General features: G+C 46.1%; 1 protein-coding gene across 2 annotated transcripts in view; it reads right to left on the bottom strand.

Moving 5' to 3' along the window:
• The window catches only part of macf1a (microtubule actin crosslinking factor 1a), a 238971-nt gene that overhangs the window by 13061 nt on the left and 210345 nt on the right, over positions 1-15565 (bottom strand). For both annotated transcript variants that reach the window (XM_061058975.1, XM_061058976.1), the window contains 26 exons: positions 15322-15549; positions 15010-15228; positions 14704-14907; positions 12373-12598; positions 10296-10522; positions 10057-10179; positions 9855-9956; positions 9131-9232; positions 8651-8824; positions 8234-8389; positions 7899-8096; positions 7038-7166; positions 6354-6536; positions 6068-6223; positions 5770-5976; positions 5543-5662; positions 5248-5417; positions 4985-5144; positions 4697-4891; positions 4226-4498; positions 3949-4137; positions 3727-3838; positions 3421-3578; positions 3161-3323; positions 2910-3064; positions 2725-2799 (listed from right to left, as the gene is read on the bottom strand). In XM_061058975.1, coding sequence (XP_060914958.1) covers positions 2725-2799; positions 2910-3064; positions 3161-3323; positions 3421-3578; positions 3727-3838; positions 3949-4137; positions 4226-4498; positions 4697-4891; positions 4985-5144; positions 5248-5417; positions 5543-5662; positions 5770-5976; positions 6068-6223; positions 6354-6536; positions 7038-7166; positions 7899-8096; positions 8234-8389; positions 8651-8824; positions 9131-9232; positions 9855-9956; positions 10057-10179; positions 10296-10522; positions 12373-12598; positions 14704-14907; positions 15010-15228; positions 15322-15549 — 4404 coding nt within the window. The remainder of the gene's footprint in view (positions 1-2724; positions 2800-2909; positions 3065-3160; positions 3324-3420; positions 3579-3726; positions 3839-3948; positions 4138-4225; positions 4499-4696; positions 4892-4984; positions 5145-5247; positions 5418-5542; positions 5663-5769; positions 5977-6067; positions 6224-6353; positions 6537-7037; positions 7167-7898; positions 8097-8233; positions 8390-8650; positions 8825-9130; positions 9233-9854; positions 9957-10056; positions 10180-10295; positions 10523-12372; positions 12599-14703; positions 14908-15009; positions 15229-15321; positions 15550-15565) is intronic.

Genomic DNA, 15565 nt, shown 5'->3' with positions numbered 1-15565 from the left:
AATCCAGTAGACACGGAGCACGGGAACACAAGGAGACAGAAACAGAGCAAGAGTGAAACAACATGTACTAAAAACTGAGGTCTCTACTGTTTTGTCTGAGAACAATATCCTCTAAGAGCTGCTTCTAACAAACAGTACAATGGTTGTGTATTTCTCTTATGTGAGTTTAAATTAGTTGTGTAGATGAAAAAAAAAAAAAGATGCTGTGAATGTTATGATTAGTGTTTTTCAACCTGCCAGCTGATGAAGATAAGGTGAGGACAGTGAAGAAAAGTGAAGCCTGACACATGAGCACAAACAGGAGAGGAGACAGACAAAAACACACTTTGTAGACTGTTAGATTCTCCAGTGTCCTGCAGTCAGGAACTGGATGTCATTACCCGGTGGATAATGAACGAGTGAACAAACATACTGAAGCGGTGACTGTGATGGGGATCCAGAAAATGCAGCTGAAAAAGGATCTCTGTAAAATGCTGCATACACAAACACAGACTGCTGAGGAGAAAATGTAAATCACATTCAGAGTGCAGAATCATAACACTGCAAACAGAAGGCCTGAAGCCTCTTGTGGCTGAATTTAAAGGTCACATATTCTACTCCTCTTCAAAAAGTTTAAATAAGTGTCAGAGCTCCTCCAAACATATGTGTGAAGTTTCTTGTTCTAAATCCACTCTGATCCTGTATTTGATCATGTCTATAAACCCCTCTATTTCAGCCCTGCTCAGAACAGGCTGTTTCTGTGTCTGTACCTTTAAATATGTAAATGAGCGGTGTCTGACCACGCCCCCTCTCTGGAAGGGCTCGGGTGGCTCGGTGCTTTCTCGTTCCATGTCCTGTTGTTTACGGTGAGAAGGCAGACTCAGAGGGCAGAACAAACACCTAGCTGTGGGAGTGTCACCCACCTGGGGGAGGGGTTACTGCCCTTTGTGATGTCATGAAGGGAAAATCTCCAAACGGCCTGTTTGAGCACACATTTTCTGAAAAGTGGAGCAGGCAAAAGACGGAGAGGATGGACTTTTCTCATCATTGGGGGGCTTGTAAACAGACTAGAGACACATATTGGTGTTAGAGAAACATGGTGAAGTGGATTTTACAGAATATGTGACCTTTAAAGAGGATTTTAATTTTTATAGTCATACCGTGTCAAACCACTATCTTCTTTAATTTAGTCTCTAGATGATCCTGCAGTAAGACTTTGATGTTTATTTATAACCTAGACGTTTATTTATTCCAAAGCAAAGCCAAGACAAAGTTTAACTTTGTCTGTATTTATTGTCTCTTGGTTAACAGGGGCCAATAAGTAAAACTGAATCCTGCAGGTCTTGTACATTTGGTGTTAAGTTTCAGTCAAGTTTGAATTGACTTTTTCAACCTGATTGGTTGTAAAACCTTCTGAGAGCAGAGTTTGTAATGAAACCTCTTTCACACCCAGCAGTCCAGAGTGAGTCTATGCAGTCACCTTTACAGAGTCGTATTAATATTCTGCTTCAGATGAAGGGTCCTGCAGGGCTGTGAGAAGTTACATGTTAAATCAATGAAACGATGACCAGTCAAGTGTTATGGTGACATGACGGGTTATGATACACACTGCTACACACTTATGAATACACCATGAGAGCATGATGTGAGATGTGAGGACACACAGGAGGAGGAATGATGTGAGGTTAGGATTAGAAGTGAATCTGTGCCTGTTGGAGAAATATATACGACATAGTAGAGTTCAGAATAAACTTTAAATATCAATCAGAACAAAGTCAAACAGGGTTAGCAGAAGAGCTCTTTACAGTTTTTTAATTACATTTCCATCAAACTCAAGAAGTCAAAGAGTATTTATAGAAAGCCTGTTTTTGCTCTGCATACGTTCCTACAGTATCATTTTAAGTGAAGGACAAAAACAGTTAATTCTCTTTTGGATTGATAAAGAATTTGAGCTAAAGGGAGCTGTTTTACAAACTCTGACTGCAGGGGAAATGGACAATAAATCAAACTAAATGGTCTGCTATACAAGATGTGCACTTTTCCATTTATCAAAGCAAAGTATAAAAAAAGGTTGACAATAATAGGGCTGCACTCAGGACTGTAACCTTAGGTCACCTGTCAGGTTATTTCATTTATCCATCTATTTATTAGATACATTTCTGGCGTTGTATTTATGAATTCATAGATTTGCTAGCTCTGGCTTCTCATTGGGCGACCTGTTCGTCTGCTGATCTGTTGTTACTGACATGTGAATGTATCTGTCTGAAAGCCGCTGTGACTGTGTTTGTTGTCTTGGCTTCTTTGACTCAGTAGGATGTGAAACTGAATTTCCCTTCTGGGATTAATAAAGTCGTCTGAATCTGAATCTGATCGACGACGGTGATTGACCGTTAAAATGTGCGCTGCGCCTTTAAAAACCTGCTGCGTGTCCAGACTCCGACTCAGCGCTTACAACACCCTCTTTGTGTCCAAACGAGTGCTTTTAGAGACACATATTCCTGCAGCACTACAGACTCAAAGTTTAATCCTGCTGATGTGATCTGTCATTTTGGTCATAGTGCAGCCCCAGCCAATCATATATTAGCAAATGCCCTTTGACCCCGTGTGTGTCACAGTTAAAAATCAAGTATTTGCTATGATCAGATATCGTTGCATCCTTAGAGGAAACAAAGCATACATTACAGTTTGAAATCTATTCCATGATTTAAACTTCTCATAGTGAGGAAAACACTGAGCTGCACTCACCCGGTATTTGTTCTCTCCAATCTGCTCCACCTGGAACCTCTTAGCACATTTACACTGGGCCACCTGCCGCGTCACCTGCACAGCAACACACAGTGTGTCAGTCAAAGAGCCCGAATATCCTCATCCTCATGGCTTCACAACTCCTTCGGCGCGTGCACAACTCACTCCCAAATATGTATATTTACCTCATCTTCTATCTTATCAGCGTCAGTTGTGGGTCTGTAGGCGTCCTTGTTGGGGTGCAGCGCCGCGACAAACTCGTAGTAGTCGATGTAACCGTCTCCGTCTCTGTCAAAGATGTCTGCCACCGCTGTCATCTCCAGCTTACTGGTGGGGAACTCTGCACAGACGGACAACAGGAATTCACACGTTATCTAACGTATATATGATATATAAAATCAGTACCCAACCAAATACTCTGTCACCCGTGACCTACTTGATGCCAGGATGCCGTCGATGAACTCCTGCCGGGTGATTTTTCCATCCTGGTCTTTGTCGATGCGTCTGAAGAAGTCCATGACGCGAGACTTTTTGTGGTTCATCCAGCGCATGTACTTTTTCCTCCACACATCAAAGTCGAAGTTGGCAAACTCTTTGAGCTGAAAGTGGAGAAGGAACAGTTAGTCTTATTGACCGGGGAAGGGAACCTGCGTTGGGTCTGCGTTGGTCGGTAAACAGATCTTAAAAGACAGATACCTCCTCCAGTCTGTCCAGCCCGTCGTTGAGTTTGCGCTGGCGGTCCAGAGCCAGCAGCCAAACCTGCTGCCAGCGCGCACAGAGCTGGTTGAGCCGAGGGTTTCCTCCAGCGACCTGCATGGCTGCCTGCTGCTGCTGCTGCTGCTGCTGGTTTTTACCTGGAGACGAAGCAGGGAGAAAAAACCTTCCTTTAACTTCTGATGAACCTTGTAAATCTGTTCGCTGCCAACACACGCAGTCCTGCTGACGTCAGAGAGAGGGAGAAGATAATATTTGTGCGTCAGAAGGTAAACACAGTTGACTTACGAGCTCCTCTCCTCTCGGCCAGGCTGCTCGAAGCCTCGGCTGGTTTTCTCTTGTAGGTCTTGGTCACTTTGTCAACATCTGGCTGCTTCCTCGTCATCTCCTCCATAAATGTCTAATAACAAACATCGGCAGTGAGTAAGGAAAGTTTCACAACACAGACAGGTTTGCACTGAGACAACTCAAACTATCTCATGATCACATGAAGCCAAAGGGGAAACCCACCTGGTGTTCTGTGATGAGGGTTTTGAGTTGTGGGATGTCCTGAGGAAGCGGCTCAGTGTCTTGCTGCACCAACGTGGTCTCAGCCCACTGTAGCCATGACAACAGCTCCTCCAGTAGGTTGGCGTTGTTAAGCACCTCAGTCAGAGCTGTCTCCAGACGCTGCTCGTGCTGTTTGGCCCACGTCAACACCTGCAACAGCAAAGATTAGGAAATTACTAAAAAAAAGAAAAAAACTGAGAAATTAAACAAAACTGATGTTGACAGATTGATTCCTGACCTCCTCGAAGCGTGCTCTGATGATGGTGATCCAGTGTTTGATGGTGGTGATGGAGTCAGGGTGACAAAGAGTCAGGATGCCCTCGCCCATGCCGGCAGCCTTGTTGACGTCTGTCCTCTTCTCCTCCACGGTGCCCATGAAGTCTCGATGCGTGTGCAGCAGCGCCTGCAGAGTCTCGGCCTCTTCGGGAAGGACGCCCCTGAATCGAAGCGTCTGCTCCGCCTCAGAGAGCCACTCCAGGATGACCTGCACGGACGTACGGAACTCCTCCGCCTGGTGGAGAAAGGGAAGTTGTTAAACTCTACCTTCACATCATCTGCATCCATTGCCCCAAAACGAAATGATTTCAAACTTAAACTGAATTTAAAAACTAACAATAAAACCAGAAAAAAATGAACTGAAACAATAACAAAAAATGAAATAAACATAAAACTAATGAAAAATTGAAATCAATCATGACTTGGTTCTTACCTGCTTGAGGGCCTGCTGGAGGCGGGTTTGCTTTGTGACTGACAGGGCGCACACTGTATCCCAGCGGTTGCTAAGCTCCTGAAGTTGAACTTTGACCCAGGCTGTGTCATCGCGGCCGGTATCCATGAGGTCCCGAGCCGAGCGCTTCAGAGCCTGGACGCTGCCGGTTCTCTTCCCCAGCTCTTTTTGGAAAGCCTGAGGAGTCACACATTAGATTTCAAAGTGTTTAAAGAAGTATTTTTTTTATCTTCTCATGCGTCTTTAACAAAGACACTTCTGTGTATTCACCTTATGTGAGTCCATGAGGTTTGACACCAGGTCCAGATCTCCATGGACCGGCTGGTCTTCAGCCAGCTGGGGCTCCACCCGGTATAACCAGTCCACCAGAGCCTGGAGAGCCTCTGCAAACTGGCCTGAGAACAGTAGAGCCTCCTCCAGCTTGTGTTGTCTGGATGGAGAAGGGGGGGGGGGGGGGGGGGGAGACGACCAGCTGTCAATGTCTCATTTTCCACAACAAAGTTCACATTTTTAATTTGCAGTATTCTCCTCACCTCTCGACACTCTTCCCACAGACGGTGTCCCACTTGTCGCGGACTTCTCCCACGAGGTGGTCCAGTTTCTGGGTGTCTGCTGGGAGCTGAGCTTTGTCCCTCATGGCTCTCCCTGACCTCACGGTGGTGTCGTAAACGGGCTGCTTCGACCCTAACGCTTTCTGGAACTCCTGCACAGAAGAGAAGAGAGAAGAAGAAGGTGAAAAGAAACCCCCACGATGAGTAAGTAATAATGCCCTCATGGAACTTCTCTTTATACTTGATGCTTGAATGCGCTCGGAGACGTGTACAGTACCTTGTGTTTGGCCAGCTGCACTTTGATCTTGTCTGGCTCGTTGGAGATCTCCAGCTCTGAGTCCAACCTTTTCTCGGCTTCTTCGAGCCAGTCTGTCAGCTTCCTCCAGGCCTCGTGGAACTGAGGAAGGACAAGTACAGTTTGAGTTTGACATTTTAAAATCGCTTAAATGGTCTTAATGTCGTCAACACGGTCTTCATGTGACGACTCTCTGATCAGTTCAGTACCTGTTTGGCGCGTTTGCGAGCCTCATCGAGGTGTCGGCCGCGGTCCAGTGACCTCTGGACCAGCTTGTCCCAGCGGGCCTGGACGCTGAGCAGCAGGTTTTTGATAAGAACGACGTCCTGCTTCAGGCTGGCAAATCGAAGCTGAGAGCCGGCTTTCTCCAGAGCCAGGACCTGCTCTCTGTGGGTGTTCACCTCATTCACAAAGACCTGCACGGATACGTAAACAAATGGAATTAACAATGGCTTAAGATCATTTTTTCATTTTAATATCAATCCAAATACGGAGCACGTTCAGTACCTTGTGCTCATCGATCTGGAAGAGGACCGTGTCCAGCATGAGGCTTGGGGGCTGGGCCATGTTCAGGGTCTGTTCAGCCTGGGTCAGCCAGTTGATGGTGTCCTGCAGAGAGGTCTGGAAACCTGTTGCCAAGGTAACGGCCTCATCCAACTTTGCCTGGAAAGTTCAGAGTTGTAAGTTAAAGAAGTCTACAGACTTCATAAGTCCTTTGAGGACACATTTACAGAGATGAAGAAGTCATGAATGGAACAGTTGGACAGTTGTAAACCTCGTCTGTGTGTCTTACCCTGCGGTCGTCCATCTTGGTGTTGAGACTCGCCCACTTGTTCTGCAGCATGGCCAGGTTCTGCTGGGTCTGGGTGGTTCCAGGTCCCGCTTCCTCTCCTCCACGAGCCAGCAGCATGGACTCTCCCTGATCCAGCAGGCGGTGGTACTGCTCCCCTCGCTGAGTCAGCTGAGCCTGAAGCTCCTGCAGGACGGGGGGACGACAGAAATGTGAACCGACACTCCGGCTAAAAGGTGAGCGTTGTTTGTTTCTAACTGCTTTGGTTTTAGAACAATGGAGGACATTAAAGTTTCATAGTCACAATACACCCAGAGGCTCCTCTCTGCGTAAATAGAAGAGTATGTGGAAGCTAACACTCGGAGCAGCTGCTCAAAACGTTGCCACTAAAATAACGAGTGTGCTTGTAAAATCCATTTATAACCCACAAAAAAAGCTTCTGTATGCATGTGGATTTGTTTATAACGTTTGACCTGTCTTTGTATAGCTGTACATCAACTCATAACTTTATTTCTAGTTTTCAATAAGTCCTTTTAAAGAGCAGCAAACAGACGTTACAACACAGGTGTACTTTCAACAAGAAAGGTTTGTTTTCTACTTTGCACCTTGTCTTCACGTCTGCAGGTTGCACCATGGTGTATGTATGTGTACTGTGGAGTGTGGAGGTGTGATGTAACTCTCAGTTACCAGGTGCTGCTGTAGCTGCTCTCGGGCCGTTTCAGGGAGGCCGCCTGTTGGCTTGGCGGCAGACAGCTGGCTCTCCGTTCTCCTCAGCCACTGCAGGAACTCCTCCAGCTCACCATGGAAACCTTCAGCCTACACACACAGGCAAGGACCCAGAAACAAGTCACAATTCATTAGTTTAGATACACGTTATGATACCACGATCACATCACCAACTACAGACATTATAGCTTTCATCATACTGCTAATCTATATGTGATGTTACTGCTGTATTGATGCCACATTTCTGCTATTATTCATATAATATATCGACTGTTATTCTGTAGCTGCAACCAATTAAACTCCTGATCCCTCACACGGTTTTGCAGAAACAGTAGAGCAGCAGCTCTGTAGCTTTGGATAATATCTCGTCACCGTCCTAAGCAGGTGGAGTTGAGCCATGACAGCTAGACAAACTCCATCTGCTCCCAAAGTGACTTTCTATTGAGATGATGTTCTCAGAAAGTGCAGCATTTTCAAAGTTTTAAGAATTGCCTCCTAATGCCACTTCATACGCTGTACATCCAGAAAAGTCAAAATAGTGTAAAAAACTGTTTTTTTCAGCTTCTTCTAACATTTTATTTTTGGCTTTTTGTGAAAAATTGTGAAAAATGGGCAAGAGAGAGAGAGAGAGGGGCGACATGCGTCCACAGGTCTGAGTCCGACCTGCTGCTGATCTGTGGAGGAGCATGCCTCTGTAAAGGGGTCGTCTGCTCTACCAGCAGCGCTAAACCTTTTCAGTTCTATTAGTTTGGGTTCATGAGAACAGGGCTGTTGTCATTCTGTAGCATGAAGATCTAATTTAACTTGTTTTCTTCTCGGTACCTGATGCAGGGCGGCTTCCAGTAGTTTCTGGCGCTCCTTGGTCTGTAGCAGCAGACTCTCCCAGCCCTGGTTCAGGTGATCCAGTTGGTCCCTCAGGTGGCTCGCCTCGTCTCCAGGAGAGGACTCCAGCAGCTCGGCTCCGGCGCCGTTCACCGCCTCCACAGTGGTGTGATGAGATAGCACGTCATTACGCAAAACCTGGGACGGCGAGAACGGAGAAACAAGTTGAAAACAAACAAACAAAAAATTTTATTTGAATGTTGTCGCTGGCAACATGTGTTTATATAAAGCCCAGAATAGATAAGACATTCAGTTTGGTACGCCTGCAGACATACGTGGTGTTTGGCCAGCTCGATCTCGATGGCCTTGGGGTCAGAGCTGACTGGTCGCTGTGTGTCCAGAGTGGTGTGTGTGTGGTTCAGCCAGGCCTGCAGCTCAGACAGGGCGTGCTGGAACTGACCCAGGGCCAGCAGGGCAGCCTCCAGCTTGTGCTGTGGTGGAAAAAAAAGAGAGAAGTTCAGTATTCAAAAATAGGAACCTGAACATTTGGACTGTAATGAAAAGAAACTGTCAAACACATGAAATCCTCCAGAATGCCGACGAAAGCCAACACGTCGACTCCCATGGAAAGAGTTGGTTTAGAGCTGGAGGTCAGCTGCAGAGTAATGCCTCTCTGTGTGTCAGCGCTTCACTCAAACACAGCTCAGTCGTATAGTTTCTACTTCTTCAGGCACACTTCAGCCACCACGTACCTGTCTCTGGGTGATTTTATCCCCTAGGTTTTCCCAGAGGTGTCGGAGTTCGGTCAGCGGCTCCTGGATCATGTCCCGGTCTGTCTGGTCTGACACCTTCTTCAGCAGCAGCTCCCCCTGGTGGCAGAGCTTCTCCATGTCGATCTGCTGCTGGTACACCTCCACCTTGTACTGCTGCTCAGGGGGAATCACGGAGTGGGAGAAGAGACAGAGGAGAGGGGAAGTGTTCTGTTAGCTCTTGACACTTTGACCCTAGTCCTAAATCATATCAGGACGACTGAAATCAAAATAAATATTCATCTAGAAAAGCAACATAGTTAAAATATCCTGCAATAGAAACTCCACACCCCAGAAGATCCTCATTGACTTTGAGGTATTTGAGGTATTAAGCTACTTTAATAATCATACAGATATGATATGGATCTTGCAGGATACATAGGCCGATGTGTTTATCTTTGAGGAGTGAAGAATGATACCAACCTTGAGTTCTTCGATCTGCTGTTTGACAGTTCCCAGATCGGTTCCCACAGTAGACATTTCGCACAGCTTGATCACTGCGTTGTCCAGGTAGTCGAACATCGACTGAAAGATACAGAAACATTATCAGAAAAGTTACTTCAATAATAAGACACTTATCCAACATGAACAGGGTCTCTGATGCAATATTATACTGATCATTTAAAGGCAGGGTTGGTCGTTTTCGAGGGGTAGCATCCCCGTCAGTGCTCCGTCTACACCCCCTCCCCTCTGTGCTCCCTCAAAAGCCACGCCCCCTCACTTACAAGCTCCAGAAGCGGACCTCAGCTCATCTCTTACATTGTGTAGAAACTACGTCGTCTCACGTCTCATTCAGTGGTAAGTAAACTCACAGTATAAACTCTTAAAGTCATCAAGGACACGCTTTGAGTGTGGGCTAGTGAACACAAGAGCTAGAGAACGAGCAGGGAGACAGGGAGGCGCCTGATTGGTCCATCAGATTGGTACCTCGTGGCAGACATTGGTCGAAGTTTTTACAGACTTACAAACTGATAAGTCTGATCCTAGATTTTCTTTGTTCCTTTTTCAGAACACACAAGTTATTAATGTCTGTCGGGACCTAAAGACAATTTCAACCAAAATCCTAAAAAGTGGATCTGGAGGAAATGACCAACCCTGCCTTTCAGACAAAGCAGACTCTAAACATAGATTGACTCTGATTACACACCTGCAGCGCGTCCTGATACTGCACAGACGCCGTCATGGCCTCCTCCAGCCTCTCCATCCTCTCTCTCCATGTTCGGTTCAGGCCCTCCCAGGCAGCATTCATCTGGGAGGAAGACAGGAAGTGGGTCAATGTGGGTGAACGTGTTGTGGAAACAAAGAAAATAATGTTTATTTTAACAGGAACAAGTCACTGATTTTCTAACCTCGTCAATGGTCTTCTTGACTTCGGGTTTCTCCGTTTCTCCACAGGCGAAGATGAGGTCAGCTCCGAGGGTCCTGACAAACTCCAGCTCCTCCCTCAGGCCGTCCGTCTCTGCTTTAATGGCCTGCATGAAGAAAAAGAGAAATCACGCCGAGTTGTTTGGAATGAAAAGGCACCACATGCCTCACCACATCCTCTCTCTCTCTCTCCTATTGATCACCCACTCCCTCGTCTACAAACCTCAGCAGCCTCAATCTGTTGTTTGATGAGAGAGGGGTCCACGCCGGGGTCTTCCAGCTCTTTCACGATATCTTGCGAGTCTCTGAGCGTGCTTAGCAGCGCCGCCACGTCGGCCCAGAACTTCCCGGACAGGTCCAAGACGTCGTTCAGCTTCCCCTCCCTCTCCTCGGCCCGCTGCCGGATCTCATCCCACAGAGAACGCAGGCGCAGGAGGCGGGAGCGAACCGCTGGAAGAGAGAGAGGGGAGGTCAGAGTTCAATCAGGAACGGAGAGAAAAGCTAGTTGGGAACTGGGAAATACTCCGTCATGTTATCTAGTCTTATCAGAGATTTCAGATAATTTACAGAAGAGTAATGATAATGTTGTCTTTGTTTTCATTTTGGACTCCTGGTAACTTGAGTCTCTCATTGGCCCCTCCCACTTTGGCGGTTGCACACTGACGCCTTTCATTTAAAGAAGCATGGCGGGCCAGAGGGCATCAAAGCACACAGCGCTCCAGAGGCTGATTTAACAAAGACGTGTGTGTGTGTGTTTTGTCTAACCACGTGGTGGCGTTGGAGGAAAAAATGCAGAAGTGAATCTGTTCCATTTCAAGATGAGACAGTGAACGCCCGCTGGCTTCACGCCAGAGAGAGAGAGAGAGAGAGAAAGCGGCTTACTCCGGCCAGTCTATTATGAGGTCAGTGAACTTGTTGGACTGGAGCCCAAAATAAGATTTGAATATGTTTCAAGCAGATTACAGAAGCCCCCTTATGTCGGCCCGTCTGTACCGGCCTTTGTCTGACGGAGAAACGTGTTGCTTCTCTTTGTCAGATTGTTTAAAGCCTCGTACCATTTAGAGCTCGCATTTAAAAGACTCAAAGCTCTGCCACAAAGTGAAAGTAGACATTTTTTAGTTCAGCTGTGTCATCTGGAGCATTTTTCAACAGAAAAAAAAAAAGTATTTAGACATCTTAAGATGAACAAAGACTAGAGTGTTGACAGTTTGACTCTGTAACTTTACACTTGGATATATTTGAATGAATCTTATTTATGCACATTCCTGCACAACGGTAGCTCCTGTATCTTACACCTTTTAGTTTTAGTTTTTTTTTTTAAATCGGAGACTGCACTTTATATTTCTCTTCGTTTTCTATTTATAATCCTTGACAGTAGAAGTTCTGCTGTTTTTTTTTTTAAAGCCTTTTTTCTTCCGTCTTCTACTTCCATGTTAAGGTTAGGATCAAATTGTTTGTATGTGCGGACTTACTTTACAAAAACATCAGATTCTGACTTAATTCCTCTTATTACAGCACATGCTGATTAAATATTCCATTTTCATTGTTTAGTATTTTTAGGCTCTATTTTACAGGACCCATTTAATAAATGTTTAGCAACAAATTTAACTCTTATTGAATATTGAACAAGAATAAAACAAAAAGACTGCCATGACAAATATGAAACATTCACTACTTAACGAGAAAAAGGGAATTTGATCGGAGGAACGAGGACAGAAGAATCAGACTAAAAGAGTCACAAACACTCGGCCTGTTGGGTGGATCAGGACTGTGTTTGATTCTGCACACCATGGATTATTAATGTCACTTTTGTCCTTTCATATTTGCTAAAGTTTCCCTTCAGTCTTTACTGAAATATTTTTCCTTCATTTTCAAACTGTAGGCTGATTTCTCCATCAGGACGATATGGTCTGTGGTGGTTTAGTGCTGCAGTCGTTAAGTCAGTTCTCAGTGATGGCTACACATGTTTAGATCATTTTTTTTAGAAGTCAGTTACTTGTTCCTAATAAATAAAGTATGATTAGTTCACTTTATCATATGATTATACTACCTGACAGGTCTTTGGGCCCAGACTCTCAGGTTTCAGAAAGCCTGTCAGGGTGTCTGATCTCACATGTTTTCATCATGTTGTCAGTGATTTGTTGTGTTTTGATATGTTTTTTTTTAGTGTGAATAAACTGAACTGAGGATGTTGGTGTAAATCTCTTCATCTTGTTTCCCACATGAACTGTGTGGTCAGTGTGCGTGTGTCCGTCATCGTGCAGCTGTCCTCCCCTGTCAGACACATCCCGAACACTCACCCTGAGCAGCAGGATCGTCGTGAGCAGCTCGTCCGATGAGCTCCTCTCCGCGGGCACACAGGGCCGAGAAGCTTGGCAGCAGCTTGTCCAGCTCCAGCCCCTGGGCTCGGTGCTCTGCCAGCTGCTCCCGGATCTTCTCCACCTCCGCCGCCACGGAGGGAGGCTGCCGCAGCCGCTGCACCGCCCCCTCCAAGGTCTCCAACAGGGGGTCCATCTTGTCGTGAAACTGCGGACGGACGGAAGCCGAGGAGAAGGTTAAACGAGGAGGAGGAGAGAGTGTGTTGTTGAGGTTTTTGATAACTGGGTGACATTTTGTAAGTGGGAAAATACTGAGATCTGATGTGGGCGGTGAGCAATCTGTCGCACGCTGAATGAACTTTCTTTTTCATGATGAATGCTGCATCAGATGTTAAAACAAGAATTAAACAGACTCTTCTTATTAAATTCACATCTCAATATTTCACTGTCAGCACGTCACCCACGTTGTGTAACTCTGACAAAGCCGGACTTGATCTACACACAAGGGGGAGCCGCTAATCCACAAAGTCCAATCTGCTCCACCGGCTCATTTTGGGCCAGAGAGCAAAGACTGTATAACTTCTAGTGAGCTGATTGGCTTTTCATTCGGCATGTAAGGATAATCAAATCCTTTGGTAACTACAAAACACGACAAATCTCATCTAGACACGAGGGGGAAAAGACGTTTCTCTTTACAAAAGGACAGGTAGGACTGGTTTGAGGGACTTAAATCGGGACTAGTCTGAGGCTGAAACCGGCATTATTAGAACGCCTGTTTGAATCTTAGACCAGGGTCACATCACAAAGGGGAGGAGTCTAACAGGTTTGATACAGATTAATGTCACTCAGGGGAGGCAGACACATGGTGTGGATTATTCAAATCTGAAGAATCATTTATAATTATTCATCGTCCAGACAACCTTCACCACTTTGGTTAGTATTTGATTAGCATCAGCTGTACGGTTAGCGCTTCATCATCGCTTCATGTTTGATTAGTCGACCACATCATGTGTGTCCCCCCCCGCAGCCTGAGTGACAGCTTGATGTTGTCAGTCCTGGGTCTTACCTCTACCAGCTGGGTGATTGCAGTGAGCAGTGACGATGCAGAAATAGATGGTGGTTGGTGAGGGGGATGACACACAGACAGCACATCCACAATGAACGAGGGATGAGGATGAGGAGGGATGCAAGGGTGACATTTGGACATGATGAGGGAGATGTGGGTTTAGTTAATGAAGGATGAGATGGGGGAGAGAGAAAGGGGGGGTGGGTGGGGGGTGGGGGTTTAGGATGGATGAGGGACGGGGGGGGACAGTGTGGAAGCAGGTGGAGGAAGAGAAGAGATGTTTGAAAGAGACGGAGGGTGGAGAAATAATACAATGAGTTAAATCAGAGCCATGCAAACAGTACAAACTGTAATACAGACGGCAGCGGCACACAGCCGGCCACACGGGTGATACAATGATGTCTCATGAGACCATGTGCAAAGAGAGAGAGAAAAATATTCATAAAGAAAACATGATGTGATGAGAGAAAAGACTGAACTATAAATGTTGAATTGCACATTTGCACTTTAAAAACTTGGTACGGATTCCCATCTCGGTCTGAGCTCTTGACTGGTTTTATATTTTGTTGTGTTGTCATATTTTTTTAAAATGTGTTTTTATTTCGATTTTGCGGTGATGTCGTCCTTGTGTTTCTTGTCTCCTGTGTGCTTCCCCTTGTGGGACAATAAAGAATCTGAATCTGAATGTTGTTATGGTAACAATATGTCTGAGGAGCGAATTATCTCAAAGTCAAACTAAAACTGCTGAATGTATCAGACCTGCCTCTAAACATGTTGAAGTATAGAGTGATATAGAAAATACAAAAAAATAAAGAACCTGAAGAATCAAAACACAACAAAGCTTTGAGTGAACCGGAGACTTTGCACAATAAATCATTGTTAAGTTTTAGTTTGAAGCGTACAGCAGACGCATTCACATGGAGCTCATGCTGCAGGGTAATCGTTTCAGTCTGAGGCTGCAGACGCTGAACAGGAAGCTACAAACAGACCTGGGCTAGACAGCATTTACACATGACCACTTATTTAATCTATTTCATTTGATTCAGTGCAGAGAGAAGCTGCATTAAGAGAAATAAGATAACATCAGATAACACTAAAATGAACTGATTTGGCTTTTAAGCAGCTCAAGTTAAAACCTGCAAAACTGGAAACTTTAACAAAATAATTAACCTCCTTAGACGTGTGTCTGCAGTTCAAACACAGCTACACTGTATGGAGCGTTGAACAGTTTGTCCTCTGTGATGTACCTGTGAAGACTGAGACACGGCCTCGTCTAATGTCCCCGCTCGACCCTTCACTCCCTCCTTGATGGCCAGGTAGCGTCTCTCGGCCTCGGTGTAGCGCTGCGTCAATGTGGCCCCCTCCTGGAAGCTGAGCTCGGCCAGCTGCGGTCCGATCTTCAGCAGCTTGTCGATGTGGGGCTTGTGCTCTGCGATGGACTCCCGCAGCAGCTGGAGAGAGAGAGTGGAAAAGGTTAAGACATCGATGAGACGTTTTGATCGGTGAGAAATGTGAGAAAAACGCAAAGAGGAAGATTTTAGCCCCGCTTGTACCCTCATCTGGTCCTGTTGCAGTCGGAGAGCGTCGGTGTCGATGGCTGGCGGTGGCAGCTGGGTGATGAGGGTTTCAGTCTCGCCCAACCACGGGTCCAGTTCTTCGTAGGTCTCCCAGAACCGAGCGACCAAAACCTGGGCCTGCTCCAGCGCTGAGAACCGCTCGCTGTGACTCTGGCTCACTGCATCATAACGAGCACTGAGAGAGTCGGTCTTTACCTACAGACGGACGATAAAGAAGAGAAGTTAAACTTTTAATTTCACATATTCAGTCCCCTCCTCTTACTCGTCTCTGATCCATCAGTGACTTACTATCAGCGCGTCCTTCTGGGCGTCACTGCAGGTTTCCAGGATGTCGTCTTTGGTGCCGAGGAGCTGATCCACGGTGTCTTTGTGTCGGATGATGTCGATGTTGAACGCCCTCTGGACCTGTAGCTGAGCCACTGTCACGTCTGGTTCCAGACTCAGGGGCCCCAGAGACGCCAGTTTACGCTCCGTCTCCCCGACCCAGGCCAGCTCGGCATCCACCGCCTCCTCGTACTGAAGGGACGAGCGA

The sequence above is a fragment of the Labrus mixtus genome, chromosome 16 (genome assembly GCF_963584025.1).
Source record: "Labrus mixtus chromosome 16, fLabMix1.1, whole genome shotgun sequence".
Lineage (NCBI taxonomy): Eukaryota > Metazoa > Chordata > Actinopteri > Labriformes > Labridae > Labrus > Labrus mixtus.
The sequence above is the reverse complement of the archived record's forward strand: the minus strand, read 5'-3'. Positions and strand labels throughout refer to the sequence as shown.